The following is a 27,396-nucleotide window of genomic DNA, read 5'->3' on the forward strand; positions in this document are numbered from 1 at the left end:
GTTAAGAGGCATACCATTTCCTTTTATTTTGATTTTTCTTTTTTTCTATTGTGATTTCCGGGTTTGGTTTACGGGTCCCGACCCGTGTAATTCGACGGGTATGACTCATTGAAGTCAGATATTATGGAAATTTTATCCATCCACTTTAACCAATTTTATTTAATTAAAATATAATGTTAATATTCTCTTTTATCTCAAATAAAGTTAAATGTTCAATTTTATCTTATCGTTTTACCGTTTATACAAAATTTTTGGGTAATTGAAATAAATGTCAAACGTTCCAATTTCTAAAGGTTTCATCATCACCACATTATCCCTAGACTATTATAACGTCTCCTTAAAGCTCATGGAGCAATTTGGTTCAGAAATATTCTGACTAAATATTTTTAAGCCTGAATTAAAATATTTGGGAGTAGTACTTTTTTCGCAACAACCTTAAAGTCAAATTTTAGTACGGATGGGACGGAGTGTGTTATATTGCTAACTCACCCCTAATTTGCTAATTACAACTAAATGATATACATTGGATCATGAAATCAAGCCACAAGATCATCCATTCATGAATATCAATACAATGCACATAAAATATCAATTAGGGATATTAATATCAATAAACTAAAAGTTAGTTATAACTAACTTTTAAAAAAAAAAAATTATAACTATCTCAATTTAAAATATTTTTTTACACAACTTATATCAAATTAAAGATAATTTTATAAGGGTTCTAACGATATCTCACTTGCATATGTTCCGATGTGAAAAAAAAAGCTTGAATTTTCGTATTTTTGGGTAACAGTTCAATGTCAATATAGCTATCATAATATGTCAATGTAATACATATAAAATGCCAATGCTAAGTTTTGTTGACATATTCAATGAATCGTATTGATATGTTTAATACACTATATTGACATTTTGATAAAAAAAAAACCCTAATTTTGGTAGCTTTCTTATCTTTTTAAATTTAAATAATAATAAAACGAAATTACGGGTGGTAATTTGTAGACCACTAGATATCTACTAATCTTATGATTTTAGATTAATTGTAGTTAGCAATTAAAGGTTGAGTTAGCAATTGATCACATCTCAAATGGGACCGTGTATAAATTTACCTACAGTATAAATTTATAAAGACAGACACTCCTATAAGAGAAAAGGTGAAATCTTCACTTTTGTTAAAGCCCATCTAGTCCACTTTTCTTCTCTTGGGCCCACAGCTGTAATTAAGCCCAATTATATTTCACTAATCATGCTTAATCTAGTTTGCCCCTAAGCTTGAACTCCAATTATTAAAAATATCTTTCAACTACTTTTAGGCTTCCCCTTTTCACTCCTATTACTCCTTTTTTTTCTTCACTCCAATATTATTACTTTTTATATCAGAAAGTATTATACGATAATATTATAGGTATTTTATGTCTATATAAGTATGACCACGATGTTCACATATTTGTCAATCTATCGCAGGAACAATTTTTGATATAATTGGGTGTTTTATTTCATCATTTCATGCATGTCCTTCACCCAAAATTCTTGTTAAACTTAAGTCTTTCACACGTGCATGATTTATTCATATCATCAATACTAGGCAAGCTAGATTTTAATCGTTGAAAACGTGATTCAATTCTTAGATCAACCATCATATAAAATATATCAAAATGTAATAAAATTTATTGCGTTTCAGTACTCTAATTCTCTATATGCATGACTAGAATTTTCACCAGAGTATCACTATACTTATTTATTATGTATAAAGATATTGTGTCTCCTTTCTTCCCTTCCATCTTTTTTACCATATGTTTTATGTTATGTCGTTTTCGTCACCATCAATTCTCCTATTTCACTGTTTTTTTTTTCTTGTTTGTAATTTCTTTTATATGGTTTTGCTTCTCTTTCTCGTTAGAATTTATCTTTTTCTACGTCCATGTGTAACATATAAGGCACGGCACATAAGCAAAAAAATTTAATTAATTTTTTCTAATTAAGGTGTGAATGGAATGGTGTTAGAGACTAGATCAGAGGTCTAAAGTAATAATGAACCTAATTATTCGATTAATATATGTGTGATTAAAATGTCAACTCATAGATTAAAGAGCCCATGCACCTTTTATCAATGACAAAAATAAGACTTTAACAAATTGGTTGTTCATTCTAAATTAATAAAGCCTAACCTTGATGTTTGGAAGATTGCATGATGTCCTTTAAAGAATCATTACATTAAACCACACATCAAAATACTTGAAAATTCTAAGTTGTAACTAATCTATTATCACTATTATTTTTAATAGTGTATAGCGACAAAGTAGTTTGCATGAAAAATCCCTTCAAAAACATATTTTTCCTTCCCAATATAAATCATTTTCATGCTATAAACTCTTCAATTGCCTAGGAACGAAGTGTCTAATGTTTTTCAAATAGATGACAGTTGAATAGTAAAATTTGGGACCGGTGGTAACTCTATTGGAGTATTTCAGCCTCATGGACTGCTTGTGGGATCGTTCGACTCCAACTCCACCTGGATGTGTCGTTGACAACAAACTCTGTTTTACTTTATTAGACTTTTCAAATGTGCAATTTGAAAAATTGTGTATTAGAGGGGGTGGAGTGTTTTCCTTTTATATTATTTTTATTTTATTTTTTTGTGAATGTTGTACTTTTAGTTATTACTTCATGAAACATATTTTGTCAATATGGATTGTTGGTTTCATTTGGATGCAACTCGGGACTCTATAAGGCCATCCACAATAGGAATAGTCCAGCAATAGCCCAGCCATAGCCTAGCCACAAACTCCTCATGTCACATCATCAACACTAAAAATCCTCCTGCCACATCATAAATAGCCCAGTCATAGCCTAGCCACATCATAAATAGCCCAGCCACATCAATAGCCACATCACTCAAAATTATATAAAACAAATAATTAACAATCACACAAAATACGCAATTTAATTTACGATACATATACGAGAAAATTCAATAATATTATTAAAATTTAAAAAGTACATTAATTTAAAAAAATTACATAATTAACAAAAAAAACTACTGTCGTGCAGTCCTCCGGGCCCATAACTCTTCAATTAAATCCTTTTGGAGTCGAATATGAGCCTCCGGGCAAGTCGCGTATATATAGTGTTTCGGAAACAAAAAAAAATTAAAAATTCACGAGGCGGTGCGCTAGGCGATCCGGACGCTGCAATAGCGCCTAGCGCCACGGAACCGCCGAGCGCTAGGCGGTTTTTTTCGCGAAAATCGTTGGGCGGCTGCAATAGACCGCCTAGCGCACCGCTTAGCGCCGGCGCTCGGCTAGGCGCTATTGTGGATGCTCTAAACTCACCAATGTTATCGATTAAAATATGGCAATTTAGAAAGCAATATAATACGGAGTATGATTCATTGACGATCACAACTTGCAATTTCTAAGAGAATAACAAAGGAATTGCATTTATTAATACACATGTATGTTTTGTATATATGTGTGTGTCACTATGCTTGTTCTTACGTCAACCTATAATTTAAGCCCAACCATATAATTTAATTATTTTCTCCAACAATAAATTATCTTGTTGCTATTGTTGTGGTCACAAACAAGAAGATAAAATCTAATGGAACTGAGAACCTAGTGTATAGTGGCAAACAACAATAAAATATCTTGATGCTATTGTCCTATGAAGATTGTCTTTGTCAATAATCCATCGGTAATTTACAACAATTATAATTAGGCGATAAACCCCGTTTTTTTATATAAAACTCCACATTCATGGATCTTCCATGAGTGTTTGTATAGAATAAATTACTAAGGTTTTGCTTTGCGCTTCTGACTTTATCGAAACGCTCCTTACCTCTATTAGGACTTGTAAAGAGAGTTGTTTTAGAATAAATTACTATGGTTTCGCTTTGCGCTTCTGACTTTATCGAAACGCTCCTTACCCCTATTACAATCTATAGGGAGTTGTTTTTGTCTTTATCGCTGATTGTATTTTTTCATGAGATCTTATCAAGAATTTTTGTGCACTACCTTTATATAGTAGCTTGAGCATTCTTTTAAATAAAATAAAATAAATACTATTGGTTTGGTTATGGCTTATGGGCAAAGTGTTAGGTATAACTAATAATTATGCATGCTCTATATATATTTTAAAAAATTATCTCGTATAAATGTATAATTATATTCTTGTAACCACCAAGTACAAAAATTGATATTATGACAGGTACATCTTTTTAAAGAAAGGAAATAAAAGAAATAAAACTAAAAAGGTTTGCAAACAAATGCATAAGTTTACTAAACCGAGGGCTTGATGTCACTTATTCGATTCAATAATAATCGAATAAGAAGTGTTACTTACATTGATATATATGTTGGAATCCAACTAGCGACATATGCTCTATATTTGCTACTCTGGTTTAAGCATTTGATTATTTCAAAAAATTATGCAATTTATAATTATTTCCTCTCCGATTAAAACTTTTCCTTTGAAATTTAATTATTCATTTTCTTAAAATGAGAAGTAACTCGATGTCATCGTCAATATGAAGGTACTAAATGTATAGAGATTAAGACAAAAATATTGACAGCAATACAAATTAAGACAAGCAATGCATGTGCTAATAATGCCCACAATTGCCACACATGCTGGTTATTGTTTTGATGTAACAATGTCATGTTATAGACCTCAGGTTCCATTTGTTCATTTTCTTTATAATTTTAAATAAATAAAATAATACTAATTTGAGTTTTAATCTTACACAATTTGTTAGTGAATACATGGATGTCTTTATCACACATACTACTAATCACGGCACAAGATATAGAGTGGAATCATAATTCAATAGAGCATAGATTTGATGTGGTTGTTCAAATGTAAATTCAATTTAGACTATACATAAATCTCAACTACGCCATTCCTTTCTCTCTTTTCATTTCCACTTTTCTTATAATTTTTCTTCTCTAGTTCCTCTTTAAGATATAATCTCAAAAGTAGTGAAGCATTTTAAATAAGATATGTTTGTGTTTAGCTAGGACATGAAAGTGTTCATCCAAAGTCCAACTATCACATCTTTTCACCTTAACAACACATAATCATGCAATTTTATTTCACATTAAACATGCATCTCTTACTATTAGCACTTTAAATTAAGTTTATACTATAAAATTTTGTTATTATTAATTTAGTTTTAAATTATTCAATTTCTATTACCACTCTAAATAAAATTTATCTAAAATATCGTTCTATCTATTTTATTTTCATTAATTTTATTTTATGTTTTCTAATTATTTAAACCTCTCCTCAATTGTTTTATGATAATCGGATTGTGATTTTATGGGGTAAAAATTTCCAACTCTACATCCAAAATGTTTGAATTTTGACCAGCCTAATGAACAAATTGGATTACCACTAATAAATTTAATATTTGATGAATTAAATACATAATGAAATTAATTTCATCGGATTCATTGAGAATGCAAAATATTGATAAGAAAAATAAATCATTTTAAAGCCTTCGATCTTGTAGGTCTACAACGAAGACATCTTTTTGCTAGATGAATAGTATATAGAATATAGAAGAGGCTAACTTTCATTTTGGCCGATCAATATATGAATATGAGAGTATTATATTACTAATTCAATACTATAATTAAATAATAGCAATTAGATATTCAAATCAAGGGCTTAGATCATCAGCCTTGAAATGTCAATACGATAAAAAAAACGACAATAAGGGTATTAAGGTCAATTTTTAATAAATTAGTTGTAACTAACTTTTGAAAAATATCTCATAACTTTAAAACACATATAACTTTCTCGATTTAAATTATTTTATCACACAACATATATCAAATTAAAGATAATTTCACAAGAATTCTAACGAAATCTCACTTGCATATGTTCCGATGTCAAAATTTAAAAAAAAAATCAAAAATTTATAATTTTTTCGTACAACAACAAATGTCAACATAGTATATAAATATGTCAATATAATACATGTAGAAAGTCATTATTAAAGCAATGTGTTGATATTTTCAAAACACTATATTGACATTTTCATCCAAAACCTTAATTTAGTTTTTTTTATTATTTTTATTTAATTAATAAAAACGAAAATTACACGTGGCAAATTTTAGACCACTAGATTTCTAAAATCATGTCTTAAATTAGTTGTAGTTAACAATTAAATGACGAGTTAGCAATTGATCACTCTCCTATATGAATATATATCAACGGAGGTGAGTGATCAATTGTTAACTCATCATTTAATTGCTAACTCCAACTAATTTAAGACCATATGATTTTAGAAATCTTGTGATCTACAATTTGTCATGTGTAATTTCGTTTTTCTTTTTTTAATATTAAAAAGATAATAACAACAATTAAATTTAGGGTTTAGAAACACAATGTCAATACAGTGTATGAAATACATCAACACAAATACATGACAATGTCAATACAATTTCATATTGACATTGTACAAGCATTGTATTGACATATTATGTGCGGTATATTATATAAACCTATTAACGAAATTTATGAAAATTTTCAATTTTTTTCAAATTTTGACATCGGAACATACGCAAGTGAGATCTCGTTAGAATCCTTATGAAATTATCTTTAATTTGATATATGTTGTGCGAAAAAATAATTTAAATCGAGAAAGTTATATGTGTTTTAAAGTTATGAGATATTTTTCAAAAGTTAGTTACAACTAATTTGTTGTAAATTGATCTTAATATCCTTATTGACTTTTTTTTATCGTATTATCATTTTGGGCTAATGATCTAGGCTCTTAATTTAAATATCTAATGATTATTATTTAATTTTAGTTAGCAATTAAGTATTGAGTTAGGAATATAACACTCTCCAATCATCTCCAATCAACTGAGGTCTCTTTCCACTTTATAAAACAAATAAATATGTATTTTAAATATTTTATCACACGTGATAATTAGATATTCAACTTTTGTAATAAAATTGCGTCTTCATGTGCAATTTGAATACTAAATTATAAAATAGTACTCTGCATATATTGCTAATTTCCTACGTATCGACATTTTAGCTTGCCCGTCCAAATATGTGTCGTGGTCCTTAGTTTTATCTACTATTAAATATGTGGAGGGAATAGTTTCGATTTTATCAACACGATTGAAACTTATTTTTGTTTTTTTCAAAATTTTTAAAAAATTATGTTTATATATGTAATATGTGGACATGCATCCAAAAGACCCAAATTTGCATCACAAATATTTCGTATAAACAAAATATAATTTTGGTATTGTGAGATACCGAAATGCAAAGTAATAGTAAGAAGTTATTTGAAAATTGAAATAATGAAAAGAAGAGATAAAAAAGTATTGCACGTAATATGTAGAAACAAAATAGTATGAAACACAAACATATAGATTTAGGTTCTCCACTTTTAAAATTAATTTGTGCTTCAATTTGACTAGCATTCATATTTTATCCCATTCCTGCCAATCATCATCCACTATTTTAAATTTAATTAAACATTATAATTAAAATTTATTTTTTTTATAAGTAAGTGTAATTTTAATTTTTGTTTCAATGTTATTTTTTTAATTGGATGCTAATGAAAATTTTTTAATTATAAGTATTTGTAGTTTTGGTTTTGTTTCAATATGTCATGTTTTTTAAATTGAATGCTAACGAATTCGAGAGATTCGTTACTCTTCAGATGAAATGTAAAAATATGTGGATTGTAACTTGTGAGTATAAAAAATAATACTACAACTTAAGAGTATAGTATGAAAACAAATTTTATAAATAGACAAATCTCATTATGGAATTGATATGAATCTTTGTGGGGAAATTATGTTTCAATGCACGTGCTTATTAAAGGAATTGAATGATGTGTCGATTGTAGAATTAGAGCATCCCCCATCATGCTATTAGGCAAGATCCAAGCCCCTTGGCCTAGCAGTAAAAGGGCGCTCATACCGCGTCCATCCTGAAGGTCACGAGTTCGATCCATGGGAGGCACAACTTGGGGGTTAATTTCCCTTGGGGTGATAGGTTCACTGGCCTGGACCTAGGAGCTGAGGGAGGTGGCATGGACCCGTGCTTGGGGGAGGTAGGTGGACTCGTTGGTACCCAACCAGACAACGAAGCGTGTCTCGGTGATAAGACGCTTCGAGTCACTTCGGGGGTAGATGGGGAACCATCGTTGATCCTCCTTAAAAAAAAAGCAAGAGCATGGAAGTGTGATCGGACCCACTTTTATTCATTTTGTACTCTATGCTCTTCCCCAAGAGCACAACACTCATATCCATGCTCTTCCGCAAAGACATGCTCAAAGGTCTCGCCATTCTATTATTCAATTTAAATAAAAATATTTTCACAATATTAAAATACATTAAAAATACTCAAAATACTATTATAAATTAAAAAAAGTACATAATCAGTACGATATTGACCGTGACAGAGCATTCAATAATCAGTATTTACCTGCCAATGATAATTTTTTTTACATATTTTATAAGTTAAACAACATCATTTTGATGAGAGGTGGATACGTCAATTGCTATAACAGATTCAATTTTGATTGATATTCAGTTTCCATAAATTTTTATATTTGTACACCAAAAATTCATATGTCGAGATACTATAAGAAAGTGACCGTGAAATCCAGCTACATAACATTATCATGAATTCATGATCCACGAACACCAACCCAAAAGTATTTATTATGTACAATATCTTTTACAATTTTTAATTCAAATACACAAAAAAGATATGATTTGTCGATTTTAAATATCTCCGACAACTACACCCATTTCCATAATTGCACATACTTATCCCATCCATCTCATATGTATGATTTAAATTACAAAACCATCTTAGCAATTTAATGTATAGCTCGAAAAATGATGTTTCATTCATGAATTCATATACTCTTATAATTGCCTAGTTTTTCATTTGTTAATATTGGGTCGAGAGTTTGTTAATACAGTTTACTTTTGATCAGGGACGGACCCAGAAATTTTATATACCTGGGGCAAAAATATAGATAAAGGCATTTTAAGGATTTGAGAAGGAGCGTATATAAGGGTATTTTAAAAAAATGTACAAATAATGCTCAAAATAGCACAAATAATTTTTTTAGGAGGGGCATTTGCCCCTTGTGGAACTAATGTACATCCGTCCCTGCTTTTGATACCAAATCTGAATAATAGAACTATATAAAAAACATAGGATTTACGTGCAGAAATATTTGATGATAATCTTCAAAGTTTTGTTGATACAGATTACCGATGGATTTCAACTGCCGACAATATCAGCATCGCAAAAGTATTACTGATGGATAGTATTTGTTGCAAAATCCAATGAACTATCAGCGGATCTCGACCGACGACAATATCATTGTCGCAAGAAAACATTACCGACGGAAAAAATCGTTGCACAATTATAGCAGACTCATTGATGGAATTGGTAGTCGTTAAAATCCAATTAGAAAGTTCATTTGTTCAAATAAACCAAATTAAATATTCGCTGATTTTTTTTTCATTTTGCAGTTGAATTTTTTTTCAGTATATGTGCGATAATGATTGTTAATTACAACGAAAATGAAAAATTATCGGACCAGAAGATCATATATTGTAAACCTAACTTAATTAAATTGTTACTCTCATAACATATTATTAAATCATGTATGCATTCACTATATTCACCGAAAGATATGTAAATAAATTGAAATTAATACTACACACATACAACAAGGGTTATTTTTTGTAAAGTCAAACCAAAACCTTGCATGTTGACATATGCACCATGGAACGGGTCCATCCACGTGCCACCCGACCCGACCAGACCCGTTCCACGCCATGCAATAAGTATCATTTGTTGTTGTTAAATACTCTCTTCGTCCTTGAAAAGTATGAACATTTGGTTTGACGCTATTTTAATGCATAATTGGTAAAGTAATAGAGAGGTAAAAAAAATAATTAAAGTATTATTAGTGGATAATGGGTCTCACCTCATTAGAGATAAAAGTTTTCAAAATTAGAATGTTCATATTTTTCAGGAACGGACTAAAAATGAAATTGTTCAAGTCATGCCCAAAGTTACCCGACAGAAGCTCAAATTACTAGAAAATGAGTTTTTCTCTTTTCTTGTCTGTTTATTTAAAACTTCAAATAGTTGTGTTCGTGAATTAATCAAGTAGATTGGTGAAAAAAATTGAATTCCAAAAAGAGAATTCAGCAGAGATGCAGAGTCAATCTGTAGAGATGGCTATTTTACTATTATCTGCACCAAATAATTGCTGTGACACAGTCACACACTGTTGGGTTTCAGCAATTTGTCAATTAATACCTCATATTATAATGACAATAATTAATTACAATAGTCCTCACTGATGAATTATAAAAGCATCATCACCAATTCAATATAGTATTTTCCAATTAGTTCCACTTAAATTTTCATGTACCAACAAATTCCACATTTAACATGATTGGAAAAGGTAGACCCAGTTTTGGAAGGTAAAAAAGTAAAGCATATTTCATTACATCTTCAATTTGTCATTGAGGTAAATTAGCTGAATATTAATTAGTATTTCCTCTTTCCAATTTTTGGTCATTATATTTAATTAGGATAAATAATATCTCAAGCTTTAATATAAAGAAATAAATAAAGTTAGGATTCATAGTATACTAATTTTTTTTAGAATAAATATTTTAAAAATAGTAAAATTAATAGTGAGATAGTTTCAATGTGTCAATTTTATCAACGAATTTACCAAACTAAAATCCTAAAAGTTTATTTTTCACTTGCAAGGAAATCCACTTGTTTTGAAGTAATAAATATATTTTTCATTTATTTATAAGTTAATATATACGTAATATATTTTCTCTAATATTTTGGTGCCCTTTGAAGTAGGAAATTACTCATCAAACCACCAACATCCTTGATTGGCCATAAAGGAGAAAATGGACCACCTTACCTAGTATGAATCCATTATGTATATTTTTATAAAATACGTTTATGTATACCTGTATTTATACTCACAGGTATTGAAGTCAAATAAGTATTTTGACAGAGAGAGAGAGAGAAGACACGCACAAAACAGTGAGTTGTGCTACTAATTAAGTAGATATAGAGAGTAATTAACACTAACAAAAAGCTACTCATTCTCCTCAATTAAATGGCTTAGTATTTAATACAATGCGACAAATACGGCACAAAAAGAAATTAATAGAATCAAATCTTGGATCTCATGCTGTAAATAATAAATATCAACGCAATACAAAATAAAGAAGAGTAGCAATTGACTAATTGCTTCTTGGTAACACACATTTTTATACATTAATCTATTTCTAATATTATTGTTACAACCTCAGAAAAATACAAAAAAATCAACAGTAATCACTAGAGAAAAAGAGCCTATACCTCGAACACTACACTAATAATACGCTCCTCTAACACTAATCACAACTCTTGAACAGATTTATAACAAACAAAATTAGAAACATGCCACGTGTCGCTCATGGATTGAGCACTGCGATGCGAATGCTCTAATCCAAGAGGAAGAGGAAGAGGAAGAGGAAGAGGAAGAGGAGACGAGTAAAATGGTCAAAACTCTTGAAAGGGAAATTTCAAGGAAAAAAAGAAAAAAACACACACAATTAATGGAAAAAAAGATGGGGATTTTTTTTAATTAGCAATGATGATTCCATAAGAGACCTTGAAAATTTGCAGACATGAAATCATCAATCACCATTGAATGATGATCATCAGCTCCCAAGAGAAGCCCACAATCATCTAAGCTATGTATCAATGGCGGATTGATGTAGAAATCCCATTCACACAGCCGCGGCAGCTCCACGATCTCCCCGAGGAGGTCTGCGGCCTCCTCGGGCGACGCGGCGTCCTCTTCGGAAAAGGACGAGGAGGACGTCGTCGTCGTGGCGGGCGACGCCGCGGCCGCTGCCTCGCCGCCGCCCAGATGGAGCATCTGGGCGGCCTTGGCGGCCGCCTCCTGCACGTCCCGCGGCGAGCAGGTCGCGGGGCGGGGCAGGAGGGCGGAAATCGCGGGGAAGTTGAGGATGGCGCCGCCGCCCTTGATGGCCAGGGCGGCCACGTCGTGGGCGCGCGCCGCCATCTCGGCGGTGGCGAAGGTCCCGAGCCAGATCCTCGACTTCTTCTTCGGCTCGCGGATCTCCGACACCCACTTCCCCCACGCCCGCATTCGCACTCCTCTGTATACCGGATGAGCGCTGCCGCTTCCTCCGCTGCTGCTTTTGCTTCTCTTTTGGGCGGCGCCGCCGTCTTTGGCGGCATCGCGGGGCCTCTTTAGGTGGTTTTTGGGGGTGGAGGAGCCGCTGCACTCGGACTCTGAGTTATGCAGCTCAGCCATGGAAGGCATGGTAATGATCACAATGAAGGTTTAGATTTAGAGCTACTATATATACACCTATATATATAAGTGTGTGTGATGTGTGGTGAAGGGAGTGTTGGAATTTATATGGGTTTATTTTTCTCTTTTTGGTTGTGTGCGTGTGTGTACAGTGTGTGTATCGTTTGGTGGGAGGGAGATGGGTGCCGCTAAGTGACGACAAAGATAGTTTAATTGGTAAGACGCTTCTTCTCTCGTTCCTTAACCGCAAGTACAAGTGAAAAGTCACAAGGGGCTCGAGCCCCAAATAAACTATGAGAGATGGTGCAAAGGCATTTTAATTGGTAAAACGTTTCATATGTCATTAACAACGCGTACAAATAAAAGTCGCAAGGGGCTCGAGCCCCCACAAGATTAATTTTCTAATTTTTCTTATAATTATTGTGCAAAATCATAGGGAAATTTTATTTTCAACATCCATCATTACGGAAATTGGAAATTGAATTTAGACTGTGCGTTCGAATCGATACGATTACAGGTTACAGGGTAAATGGGGAAGTATTATTGTATTAATTTTAAAAACAAGAATGCGGCAGGCAGCAAGCTGTTTATCTTTTTCATTTTTTTTCTTTTATGTTTTCCGCTTTTTAGATTTTATTTATATTTTTTGATTTTATTCAGTGGTGTTGAATATGAGAATATATGGAGGCCCAACTCCACCGACCGAGGGTTTGAAGTTTGAACAACCACCATTTATTAATGACATTCACAGAATCAAAATGCACAATTATTGAATATTTCTATAAGGTTTTTATATTTTACTTATATTTATTTGAAGATGGAAGTTAATTTGCACAGATCTCAATTTCAATTCTAGATATGTAATTTTGCCGCATTATTATATGTATGATTATTAATTCATTTGCATTTCAGATACATGGTGAATCGCAACTTAATTGTTAAAAACATTTCATTTTCTAACTAATAAGTAATCAATCCCAGTCATTATAGGTTTATAGCTATGTCGTAAATGGAGAATTATTAGCAACCAATTTTTTGAAAAAACAAAAAATACAATTCCTAGTTATCGTTTGCTTACAATAGCGGATTTAGAAAATTGAACACGTAGAGTCGAACATAAGAAAAAAAATTATCGAAAAACATACACGATGTAGTGTCTGTCATTGACAATGGGGCGGACAAAGCATAAAAGTGAACCCCAACTATGGATTTGGTCAACCCTCGAAGGGATAAGATATATCTGTCGTATTGTAGAATCGACGCCAGCTCTAAATGCAGAATTTAATTGAATTTTCCTACTCTTAAGAGCCAGCAGTGAATTTGCTCTCAAAATCCACCTGATCTGTCATTGATGGGATTGTGACAAGTTAATTAAAAAGGTGGTTTTGAATTAAGGGCTAAATTGTTAGTACATTAGTAACTAGTAAGTCTAAATCACTAAATGTCTAAACCAACGAACCTCAACAATGAATTATAATTAAATTAATATTAACGGCGTATAGCCATAGCCAGCTGGTTTTATGCACAGCAGCACAAGTACATAGGTATGAATTTTGCATTATCTATCTTTTTATCTCAATTATTTTTCCAAATTAGTAGCTTCGAGGAACTTGTGTGGTTATTTAATTATTTGTTGTATACGATTAATTAAAATAGTGGGATCCTTTTGAAATATTTAAAAAGGGAAAAAAGAAAAGTCGGAAATCCGGTGCTCAAAAATAATTGTGGGACATGTAACACTATTGTATGAGTAAAAGCTTTTGTATGTAGGTGTATAACCTTAAATCAGAGCTTAGGGCATTGAAAGAAGGGCTCATACCATTTTACAATGACCTTCATTAGGATGAAAATATTTTAATTACTTTTATTCGCTGACCATCATTTATTAATAATTTAATAGTCTGACCTAAATTGATGGTTCTTAAAAAAAAATTATGTCAATGTGTATATGTTAAATTATGTCCCCCAGTATATGTTAGGTTCTCCAAATTCTATCTGAGTGACTTTATTAATATGATTCCTGTTGTTTGGGTATGTTATATATTAATGAGCTCAATAAGATAAAGAAATAAAACTATTGTCAGTGTACATGGTAGATATTAATGACTACCAATTAATTAAATTGCAGACCAAGCAGATCTATCACATTTAAGGGTTTAGGAATTGATGATAATCCAATTTAATTACCACACAATAAAACTTTATTACTCTACCTGCTCACTGTGTTTCTCTCAACCCTTAATTATCTGTACAATTTTGATGGCAATGTTATAGTGTCACAACTATGGCGTAGGTTATATATTTAATACATTGAGGGATCCGTCATTAGGGCGTCATTAACCCGGCCCGGTTTTAGGCCCCAAGTCTCATCCACGTCATCATTCCCCAAATTTGAGTCTCAGGCCCCAACTGCTCTAACCCCACAGGTCACAATCCGGGCCGCAACTAATAATTGACATTATTCACAACTTCAACGTATTTGACTCGTAAATGCAATACGTTGAACAATTCAAACCGGGAAAATAAATTGTTCATTCGAAAAAAGAAATTACAAATCCTAGAAAAAAAAATACAAATGCCAAAAAACTAAAAATTATAACATAAAAATGCAAAAAAAACTAAAATTATAACATAAAAATGCAAAAAAATGCAAAAAAATTAAAAATTAGAAAATTGGATCCGCCGCCCCTCTTCTTCATCTTCCGCCCCTCTTCTTCATCTTCCTCCCTCTTCTTCCTCTTCCAAATGCAAAAGAAATCAGAAAATTGGGCTCCATCTCCCTCTTCTTCCTCTTCCTCCCTCTTCTCCCTCTTCCAATTTTTGGCAAAAATTGCAGCTCCGTCACCGCCCTGAACCATCCAACACGAGCCCTGGGACCCCGGGACCGTCCCCAGGCCGCAAATCCTCCCCCTCCAACGCGCGTCTCGGGCTAGGACTTGCTATTTGCTGCCCGGCCCCTTGCGTTAATGATGCTCTTAGGATTCTAAACTATTTAATTTGTTTTGAAATTATAATTTTATTTTTCAAAGTCATGATATTTACAATTTTTCCTTAAGACTTGGAGTTGCTATGACCACTTTTCTATGGTAGTTGAGAATGATGGATAATGCGAAGAAGCGGGCTTCCATTTTGCTTATGTTTTATTGTTATTATGTAGTGATTTTGAATAGTCTGTGATGGTTGGGCGAATTTTTGATGGTAGTAAATGCAAGTAATGAATATAGATCACGACACAAGGAATTACGTGGTTCGATTTACTGAGGTAAATCTACGTCCACGGGAAGAAAGGAGGGCAAGATTGTATTGCTTGATCTGGTTTACCAGCTTACAAATACAGACTTGCTATATGATATTTTTGATGTCTAGAGACCTCCTTCTCTATCTGGTCTAAGTTCTATTTATACATTGAACTAAGATCGTGGCTTGCATCACCACTAACTAGGTCGTGGCTTGCATCACCACTAACTAGGTAGTGGATGTCGTGGAGGTCATGAGATCCTGCATGGGTCCACTATCTCTTTGTTTGGTCCGCTATCCTGCATGAGATCCTGCATGAGTTGACACCACTAAATAGATCGTGTAGTGGAGGTCGTGGAGGTTCTGCATGAGTCCACTATCTCCCAGTTCGGTCGAATACTGAGACCGAACTTCTGAACTATTGCCGAGCAGCTTTTGCCGATCTGAGAGTAGAGCTTGATTGGTCGGCTTTTACCGAGCTGTAGGCTGGGGCCGAACTCTTTGGTAATGCCGAACTGATTGGTCGGCTTTTACCGAGCTGTAGGCTGGGGCCGAACTCTTTGGTATTGCCGAGCTGATACTCTTCCTTGGGCTTTGGGCTGATGGGCCGTCACTGCTATTGGGCTTGTTTAGTACGTACCCCATCAGTCTGTTTGTTTTTGTGTATAGGTTAGTTTCGTTATATTTGTTTTGAATTGATTTTGTACTATTTTATACTCGCCATTTCATGAACGAGCATTTCTACAACGCTGAGAAAAAAAGTCATGATTTGTTTAGGAGTGTTATCAAGTATGATAAGTCACTTAAGTAACAAATAATATATATATATAGAGAGAGTTGTGATCAATGTCGAACCAATTTTAAAGACCGAACTAGAGACCAAATCTGGGCCATTAGATCTAGTTTTTTTGATAAGATGTGCTGCTGTGTAAATTTTTCGGTCTTCATTACAAGCGCATTTTACTTCATTGTATAGGTTTATTACTTCATTCCGTACGTAATACTTTGAAACTACAACATGTTTTTACTTTCTTCCAGTATGTTTTGAAATGATTCAACATATGTTTCATTTGAATTCATTGATCTGAGTTTTTACTTTATTTACATTAAAAAATGCAATTTATTCAAGTGCGTTGATTACTTCATTCAGAAACGTTATTACTTCATTGGATAAGGTTTTTACTTCATTCCAGTAGGACTTTCAATGCTTTTACACATACTTCATTCCAATAATTTATTACATCATCCCATGTGTTTATTACACCATATCAGCGTTGTGGCGGTGGTGATAGAAATTGTAGAGAGAAAGAACGGCACGAGACGGCGAAACCGCATTTACGTCAATAGAAATCTCATTTCACTTCATGTTAATGGTAAATAGCATCACATTCCATTAACTCATTTAACTCTCATTTTATTATAAACTAGTATATAAAATTAACACTCACACTCTACTTATTTTTTCAACTCACAATTCTTAAAATTTGTACTAGGAAAAGTAAGCCTCGTAAAACTGGTCGAATAGGGCATCAAACTTGATTCATAAGCAGTAAATTTTATTCATAACATTTATTATTTTCATTTATAAATTATGAGTGTATAATAAAGAAAATCCCATGCATGCAAATTTGTCGCGATTAGATTGGTGAATTAACTCCATCCACAAATATGCTTGCAAGCATCTTGGCGGGGTTGGGGCCGAATAACTCCCACAGGCCACACTCACATTCACAACAACACTATATAACGCGGATTCAGGTGCGATCAAGGTCGACCCACCTCACAGTCAGCCCACAAGGGCGGAAAAACTCCATCAAAATCAACGTTTGCAGTTGTTGTTGACCCCACAGTGCGATACCCTTCATTTTCATTCACCGTATGCTATTTATTTTGCTAGCGACGACTACCGCACTGTCTCTGCCTCTCTATGCCGATGTTGACCTTCTCCAATGTGTCCGACTTAGAAATATTGTGTGTTTGAGAGAGAGAGAGGGAGGGGCGTTAATTTCAATATATACAGTAGGCCTATTTAATTGAAATCTTCGTCGTATTTCATACTTATTAAATGTTGGAGTATATTTAATTTTAATTTTTCCGTTCCAAGTATTTGAATTGGAGGCTTTTGTTAGGTGCTATGAAACTGAGTTCAAAGTGATTGAAGAGCAAAATCTAATGGAAGAGAGTATGTGTTTGTCTACTTTAGTTAGTATATACTGTTTTTGCAACTTATTAATTATTCATAATTGATGTGCTCGAAATAGCAATATATACCTAAGTTGTTTGAACAATTGGAGAAACTATGTGCCACCTAAGCTAAAAAAACCAACCAATTAAGCTACAAGATTAATTTTTTGAGATTTTTTGCATGAGTGCGTGACTCAGTAAATAATTAAATTACTAGATTACATAAAGTGATATATGAATATTTAACTCTTGTAGGTACCATTAAAAAATAGGATGTGAATGATCATTTGTATGAGAAAGTGTTTGCATGATTGTTAAATATTCGTTATCCTAACTAAAAAAGGGATGAAACTGAGTTATCCTTTGAAGTGGAGCTTTAGTGATTTCCACTAATATTTAAGTCAAAATTTTGGTTTAAAAGGGTAAGGAAAGTATAAAGGATTCCCTATGTCTAGATATATAGTTTGAGAATTTTGCACTGCGATTCCATTGTTACCCCTCAATCATTGGAACCTTTATGAATATAAAGAAAAATTGTTTGTTGGAATTTTAATATGTTGTCTTTGATAAGTTGATTGATATGAAGTGGAGAAATCATCTTCAAAGTGACAATGTTACAGAGAATCGTTTGTTTCTCGATCGCTTTGCATGTATTGTTGTTAGGAATGAGATAATATTGGCATAAACTGCTAATTTGGCCATTTTTTGGCTTTTGCCTTTTGTACTACACCAAAGTATATTGAGTTATGGGATCACTTTGTAATTGAGTAACAGAATAGAGCAATTGTGTAATCGAGACAAACAGAAACGTAAAGAGACACAGAATCTACGTGGTTCACCAACATTGTGTTAGCTACGTCCATGGGCAGAAACGGAGTTTGTTATGACAGAATAGAGCAATTGTGTAATCGAGACAATTGATTTATTCTGTCACAACAATAACCTTTATCATAACTTCAAATTCCCCTATAGCCAAATATAAAGAAATCATGCAAAACAATATTTAATTTGCACAATAATCTCATAATTAACATATATAGTCGTCAAACAATTATATTCGATGACATTATAATTTTCCCACATCTTTATAAGGAAAAACCCCCAATTTAAACACCATTCTAACTCCCTAAGCCTTGAATAAATTTTATACTTGAAAAAATTAATCAAATTAAACTTGATAATCATATGTTAAACTCGCCCCAATTTACTAAATGTAGGCTTATTTAATTTTCACTATTGTTGAGAATTTGCACACTTTTCACATTTCCCACAATAATTAGGGGTAAAAGAGGAAAATTTCCCAACTTTGTAAGTGTACAATTTTAGTCACACGGGGTAGGAGCTCTGCCTCAATCCTTTGAAGTTTTGGTTCACTTCCTGTTCTTCGTCGGCCAATGATACGAGCATTATTTAGTTAGTTAAATTAGAGATTTGCGTATCTTTTCCATATCTTTGTTTATTTGCGTATCTTTTCCATATCTTTGTTTTCTTGTTAAGTAAGTTAGTTATTAGCATTATAAATAGGAGTTATTGTAATCATTTGAGAAAATCAATCAAGAATATCAATATTATCATTCATTCTCTTCTCCAAGTAAGAAAACCGTCGTGCTCGACGGGCACTCGCCCGCGACAAACATTTATCGATCGACGATAACTTACTTAACAAGAAAACAAAGATATGGAAAAGATACGCAAATAAACAAAGATGTGGAAAAGATACGCAAATCTCTAATTTAACTAACTAAATAATGCTCGTATCAACTCCCCCACGGTTGAAATTCACCTTGTCCTCAAGGTGTGAACTACGACACAATGAAGAGAGTCGAAAACATCAGAAACAAAATCTGGTGCTGTGCGCGGAACATCTTCCGTCGGGCAGCGGCGCAACTTCGGTTCGAGATGGTGGGAAGGCATAACTAGTTGCTGTGCGCGGGTGGATTCTCGTCGGACAGCGACGTAGCTATGATTCGATCGGTGTGGCTAGTTGTTGTGCGCGGTGGATTCCTGTCGGGCAGCGACATAGCTGTGATTCGATCGGCGTGTTGGAAGGTGAGATCGCGATGAAAGCACCAAATTTGATAGGATAAACCTCCTATCGGGCTGATCGGCGTCCGTAGATCGGCGATCGATAAATGTTTGTCGCGGCCAAGTGCCCGTCGAGCACGACGGTTTTCTCACTTGGAGAAGAGAATGAACGATAATATTGATATTCTTGATTGATTTTCTCAAATGATTACAATAACTCCTATTTATAATGCTAATAACTAACTTATTTAACAAGAAAACAAAGATATGGAAAAGATACGCAAATAAACAAAGATGTGGAAAAGATACGCAAATCTCTAATTTAACTAACTAAATAATGCTCGTATCAGCCAACCACTGTCAGTAACGATCGTCTGTATTCCGATGCCGAGAAAAATCTTCTTCACTGTGTCCAACTTCACGAATTATATATGCTCAATCATGAAGTACATGGTAGCAATTAATAATGCAAAATATCTGCACAACGATCACTGATATGATGGTTGGTAAAATGTTGGGTACAGTATATTAATGGTGATGATAATTGGGGGAGGGAATGGCCATGTATTTGTATGGTTGATATTTTTATAATGTGATCGAATATTTAAAGAAGGCAGCTCATTTTAATTAATGTTGCTCCCAACATCCGTATAATAAAAAGGGACCCAACCCCTTCTGAACCGTAACTCACTTCTCTCGAATCACTTAGCAACTTCGACATGTCCCATTTCGATCTTAACTAGCTGCAATGGGCCCCACTCATTAACTCTACTTATTTTACTAGTGTTAATTAAGAAATAACTAATCTACTATCACATTAGTCGTTATATAATTTCTCATCATAGTAGTACGTGTATATATCATGTCTATTGTGGCGGACGCAGAATTTTATTTTAACATGGGTTACGTATATTTGAAAATTCGAGCTTGAAATTTTGAGAGATTTATTTCATATGTTTTGCTCTGATGATATGAACTTTTGCACAACGATTCGTACAAAATACTGAAAATCCGACAATGTTTTGTTTAGTTTGATGAATGGGGTTGGTGGGCGTGTGTTGATAGTGCTGATTATTTGCTTTAATGTTCTTGCGTTAGTCACGAATTACTTCTATTATGCAGGGGCGAAGCTAGAAAATTGTACGAGAGGGGAAAAAATATAAATATATACAAATAAATAAATAAACATAAATCAATAAAGATAATAAAATATACTTCCTCCGTTACAATTAAGTTGAGTCACTTCTTTTCTACACTCATTTAAAAAAATTGTAATAAATCGCAACAGCCATTTCCACTTAATTCATTTTTCTTTTGTATTCCATAACTTTCTTCTCATTTTCCTCTACAAGTTCCAAAGCAAAAGAGACTCATGTTTGGCTTTTCAATACTCAAATGACTTTTGGTTTTCTCTCAAAAAATAACTAAGTTTTATGAAATACATTTAAAGTACATATTTGACTTCGTTTTTTTTCAAATGGGACAACAAAGGTTTTCTATTAAAATATTAGAGGGGGAAAGTTAATAATAACACACATATTATATTATGATAATATATTATATATATCAATGTATAAATGAAAATTTGAGGTGGGGGCAATTTGCACATTGTAATGGTGTTGGACATAACGATGCGATACATAATCAATTTATGATTAGTTAAATCTCTAACTAATCAGTCCCATGCGATACATAATCAATTTATATGTTTATTTTTAATATTCATGATTACTTCCATGATTTTTTCCTAAGATAGTTCATATTAGTTTATGGTATTCTTTATAATATTAATTAATTTTAATATATTAGATATTGTAAGCACCTTCCGGGCCCATTGAATTTTTAATTTATAAAATCAGATCTATTTTATTTATATCTAATAAGTTAAACAGACTAAAATAATTCTAGGTTTTAATTTTGTGCAACTTGAAATATGATGATCCCATAATTATTTATGAAGTGTAATGAATTATAACGGTAATAAAATTGGTAGTCAGCACCCATTATATTTTAGTATAAAACAGTATTTTTTTTATCCAAAAAACAATTCCTTTCAATCTGCAAGTACCCGAACAAAATCTTTGGAAGTTAATTCTATCAGTGTGCTGTTATTATTTAATACATGTATTTAATGAATATCTTTTGTAATGCCAAAATTACCCTTTTTCATCACATTATTTTATTTTTGCAAGCACGAAAATAAGAAACTTGAATATGTTACATGTGTAAGAATTGTGGAGTACATAGTAGTTGTCACAACGGCTTTGACATAATGATTCCACAAAGGTACTCAGATAGTCAGACCTGATTTTATTATTATCATCTTATTGTTTGGTTATTATTTTGGTCGACATCGATCATACAAAAATTTACGTACACCTCTCCTGGACAAACTGATTTTCATTAATTTTTCATTTCATTTTGTCGGGAGAATAAGAAAATGAGAGATTAAATTTGAAATTAATAACAAAAATTTAGATTATATATTAAGATTTTTTTCGATTATATAAGTGCATAGCTAAATGCGGCGAGCATAATAACAAAAACGATTAATTGAAATCAACATATAAACCTAAATATGACATATTTAAATCTCACAAAGCATAAAAATAGTTACTATAGATTAAAATATTTAGATGCAATGCTTGGTTAGTATTCCCTCCGTCCTGCAATAGGAGTCCTATTTAGTTATGACGCGAGTTCTAAGAAAAGTAGATTGAATAAGTTAGTGGAATATTGGTCCAACTTATATAGTATATTAGTTGTATAATAAAATGTGAGTGTAATAAGTTGGTGGAATGTGAGGCCTACTTACCATTTATGGTAAAAGTAAAATATGATTATTATTGTGGGACAGACCGAAATGACAAAACATGACTTATTGTGAGACGGAGGGAGTACTTTCTTTCTTAAGAGCATCTCCAGTGGGCGGACATCCCACTAGGACATCCACTAGGACATCCCAAAAACACCTCCTGCCACGTCACTAGGACTTCCCATCCCACTGCCACGTCACTAGGACATCCCCTCCTATGTCCGCCCTTCCCACTAGGACATCCCGCAATAAAAAAAATCACAATAATTTAATTACGTAAAAATGGAAATATAATTTTGACACGGAATACGGGAAAGCAAAATACGGGCAAAAATACATATTCATAAAACATAAAAAAAACATAGTTAGAAAAAAAAGCAAAATACATAGTCATTCAAAAAAAGAAAAATACATAATCCAATGGGCCCGGCTCACTCCGCGCTGTCCTCGTCGCCCGTGCCGCCCCCGTCACCCGTGCCGTCACCCGTGCCGTCACCGTCGCCCGTGCCGCCCCCTCCGCTAAGCTCGGCGCCATCATCTCCAATGGGGGGCATCCCCAAATCGCGCCGACATCCATCGATGACATCCTTCAGCATCCTCTTGTACAGCGGATCGGTCGTGCTATGCCACCTATGCATGGTCCGGACCAAGCTTGTCGTTAACTGCGCGCGGGCGAGGCGGTCGATATCTTCTTGGGGAGCAGGGGCCTCCGATTCAACCTCGAACGACCCGCTACCGCTGCTGGTTCCCCTAGCCCTCCGTTGCGCAGCCTTTTGCCCAACCGGGCGACGACGACGGCGAGAGTCTGATAGCGGTAGCGGGGACACTTCATCGGCTTCCGGGAGCTCGTGCGAACCAGCACTGCTGTTGTATTCACCGGAAGCGTTGATCTTCGTCCGCTTCGCCCAGCCCGATTCGACTCCCCCACAAAACTTTGGGGAATCCTTCACCACGAGAAAGGCCTCCCACTGGTCGAATTGTTTGAATTTCAAGGCTCTGTCAGGGTACTGAGAAAAGGCACGGTTCCGGACATCCTCCTCGGACATACCGCTGCTTGCCTGGCGGAGGTTGTTTTGGTAGAGGCCAGCAAATCGACTAAGCTTAGGCCTCAACCGCTCCCACTGTTTCCGGCACTGTTCGGGAAGGCGACGCTTCGCACTAGCCGGTTTGTGTGTGTGGTAGGCTTCAGCGATCCGATGCCATAGTCTGTCAATATGCTGGTTGGCACCGACATAGGGATCCTCGACAATTGCAATCCAAGCCTTCGCAAGCGCGACGTTTTCCCACTGGCTCCAGATCGTCCTCTTTCCCGTCTCCTCATCCTCCTCCTCTGCCACCGTTCGTGAGGAAGACCCTGGGGCTTTCCCCTTGCCCTTGCCACGTCCCTTCCCCCTGCCCCCGCTCATATCATCGGGCGTCTGCCTGACTGGAGATATCCCCAACTCCTCAAAAGAGAAAGTGTCTATGCCGGTGAACTGAGTATCCGGAACATAAGTGGAAGGGGTATCAGTAGACTGCATATCCACAACCGGCCGATAGACATCGTCCGCTAGTGGTTCAGGGCCCCTGCCACCACCTCCCACATGCATCATCCCCGGCATCATCCCCGGCATCATCCCCGCCATCATCCCACCCATCTGTCCCATCATATTTGGGGTCATGCCCCCCATCCCCATCCCCGGCATCATCATATTTGGGGTCATGCCCCCCATCCCGGCTGCCCTGGGCATCATACCACCCATACCGCCCATCTGTCCCATCCAATTGTACATATAAGGGGACATCATCCCACCCATCCCACCCATCTGTCCCATTCCCGGTACTGTTGTCGCATTTCCGCTGGCGTTTCCCTCCAGGTCGATGGGAAACGCCGGAGTCTGCGACTCGCTCGTGGCCGGGGAGTTCCTATCGTTCTCCATTAAAAGTAGAAATGAAATTTGTAGTAAAAGAAGAGAGAAACTTGTTAACAACAAGTGGTGCAAATGAAATGAAGTTCAACGAGCCGTATAGTTTAAAAAAAATAAAAAAATTTCGGACGTCCGAGCGGGACGTCCGACTCTTGCCACAGTGGCGGACGTCCGCCCGCCCGTCGCAGGGACGTCCGAGGACACCCGACGTCCTCACGGGACGTCCGTATCCGACCCCAAACGCCACAATGGCGGACGTCCGGGTCGCCCGTCGCGACGTCCGACCGGATGTCCGACCGGACGTCCGCCACTGGAGATGCTCTAAGTATGAAAATGGATAGATCAAGAAATAGAAAGTGATTCATTGTTAGCACAATATACATATGTTGTGAACATATTTAGAAAACAAAGTGGATAAAGTTGTTGAAATTGCACTAATTTCCAATAGGCGTTATGAACCACGTTTTACTGAATATACAAATATTAATGACAATTATAAATCACACAAAGACTATATTTACTTTTCTCAATGTATCCTTCTTTAACACATACCAAAACACTAGGACTTGTTATCAACTCATAACAATGAAATCAACTGTAAATCCCAAAATGTCGAAATCATGCTGAATACATGTTTGAACTAAATTATTTGACAATGATGTAGCACTATGAACAGCCACTGTTTGTCATAGAAGTACAATTTTTTGTCCCAAAAATTAATCTCTAGTTCTGTTTGGTAATTGATGAAATAAATTTATGTTTGTCCGAATTGGGTAGTGATATTTTTTACTGCCTTTTTAGGGGTAGAGAAAAAAATTACTTTGGTCTTCTTTGCTTAAGTTTGGCTCGGGTTGTTGAACTATTCGATTACATGTAACTTTTTGTAACTAATATATAATTTTCGATAATTCTATGTAACAAAAACAAATTCACTCATAGACGAGTATCCATTCAACTCAAAGGTAAGATTTAATTCTTAAAATATAAGAATACACAATAATCGTTATCGTTTTAAAATTTTGTATCAAAACATTTATATCAAGCGTTACATTAAAATATAAAAAAGTGAGAATTACTAGTATAACTTTCAAATATTGAATTAAAATAAAGTTTCATATACTCTTCAAAAATATCTTATTGTACACTAATTTTCTAAAGTTTAGAAAAAAAAATACAATAACGCGTTCTAACGCATTTATTCTCGAGTTAACCATATGGAGCTAGGACCATTTTCAGACAAACCCAATCGGGTTGTGAGCTACAAAATTTAGGGTCATTTGGTTGGGATTATTTCGATATTAATCTTATAGATTGTGGATATATTCTTGTTAGCTTGTAGATTACGTGCTGAACTGACATCCTAAATCCGCGATGAGACTGTAGCTTGCACTTCACTATCGAACCATACAATATGACAGATAGATATTACACAAAATCAAACATACGAAGTGGGTAATAATTTGAATTGGATATCTTGATGTAGCCATTTTACTTGTGGCTTTTGTGTAAATTAGAAAGCTATAGACCATAGTCATTTAATGACTGGGGCCAATGGGCCAACTATTATAGTACTACTGGGCTTGACTATTGTGCTATTTATGGCCCATCAAATTCTATGACAGTACAACTTTGGCCCAAGTAATCCAAATTGCACAATTTAAATTTCTCCATAATGATTATGATCATAGGCATAGCTGTTGGGATGGCGACTGTTCTCTAAGAACATCGGCAACACGGTGTTAGGAGCGCGTTCCGTTGGAACGAGATGGCGGCAAGCCGTATTGCAAAGAGAGGTGGCATGAGGCGGGGCCGTATATTAAGGGAAAGATCATGAGTCGCTTTGATTGATTTGTATATAGACAGTTGTGTTGATTTAAATGTAAAATGAATGGCTAACTTAGTAGTAGGAGTTGCTTTGATCGATAGCCGAAAGTAGTGACTCAATGCTCCCTTCCCTTCCTCTCATGCCATTTTCATTTTCTTTTGGTTTGTTTCATTTTTCTTCTATTCGTTTTTTACTTCTCATTAGGCCATCCACAATGGGGCGGACGATAGCGCGCCCGATACTATCGTCCACCACTGTGGCTCCGCGGACGACGGATGATGCGTCGTCCGCGCCCGACGCTTAGTCCGCGGACGATAGGGCATCGTCCGCGTCATCATCCGCCCACCGTGGGAGGCGCGGACGATGCAACGCATTTTTGTTTTTTTTTTAATTTTTTAAATTCGAAATTTGTCTATTTAAACCTCGATTGTCATTCCATTTTTCATACGAACATTTCTCGCATCAGTTCTCTCATCTCTCGCATCTCTCCAAATCTCACAAGCCAAAATGAACCACGACGCCGACCGGAGTTCCTCGGCGGACGGTAGTCCGACCTTGACTCGAGCCTTAAATGCAGCCGTGCACGACGCAATGGCGGAATGCTTAGCCATAATTCAACGCGAGGAGGAGGCGGCGGCGGAGCAAATCCCCAGGCCTATTCGACGTCGGAAGTATGTCCGACGCGATCACGCCGCAGCTCACGAACGTCTATTTGCAGACTATTTTGCCAAGCAACCACGGTGGGACCCGACTGTTTTCCGCGGTCGGTTTAGAATGCCACGTTACCTTTTTCTCAGCATTGTCCAGACGTTGCAGTCACGTGATGAATACTTCCAGTATCGGGAAGATGGCATCGGCAGACCCGGGTTTACGCTGTTGCAAAAGTGCAAAGTTGCACTCAGGCAGTTGGCCTACGGTACCAGCACTGACATTTTCGACGAGTACCTCCACGTCAGGGATACAACAGGCCGCGAGTACCTGAAGAGATTTTGTAGGGGAGTTGTCGAAGCCTACAACGACACATATTTGCGAAAGCCGA

General features: G+C 35.1%; 1 protein-coding gene across 1 annotated transcript; it reads right to left on the reverse strand.

Annotated features, from left to right (window-relative positions):
- Positions 1 to 11,259: 11,259 nt before the first annotated feature.
- Positions 11,260 to 12,457, reverse strand: LOC121796368 (ethylene-responsive transcription factor ERF039-like). The gene has a single exon (XM_042195228.1). The coding sequence runs from the start codon at positions 12,371 to 12,373 to the stop codon at positions 11,666 to 11,668; it is 708 nt and encodes a 235-aa protein (XP_042051162.1). The 5' UTR covers positions 12,374 to 12,457; the 3' UTR covers positions 11,260 to 11,665.
- Positions 12,458 to 27,396: the final 14,939 nt, after the last annotated feature.

Source organism: Salvia splendens, chromosome 3, assembly GCF_004379255.2.
Source record: "Salvia splendens isolate huo1 chromosome 3, SspV2, whole genome shotgun sequence".
Taxonomy (NCBI): domain Eukaryota; kingdom Viridiplantae; phylum Streptophyta; class Magnoliopsida; order Lamiales; family Lamiaceae; genus Salvia; species Salvia splendens.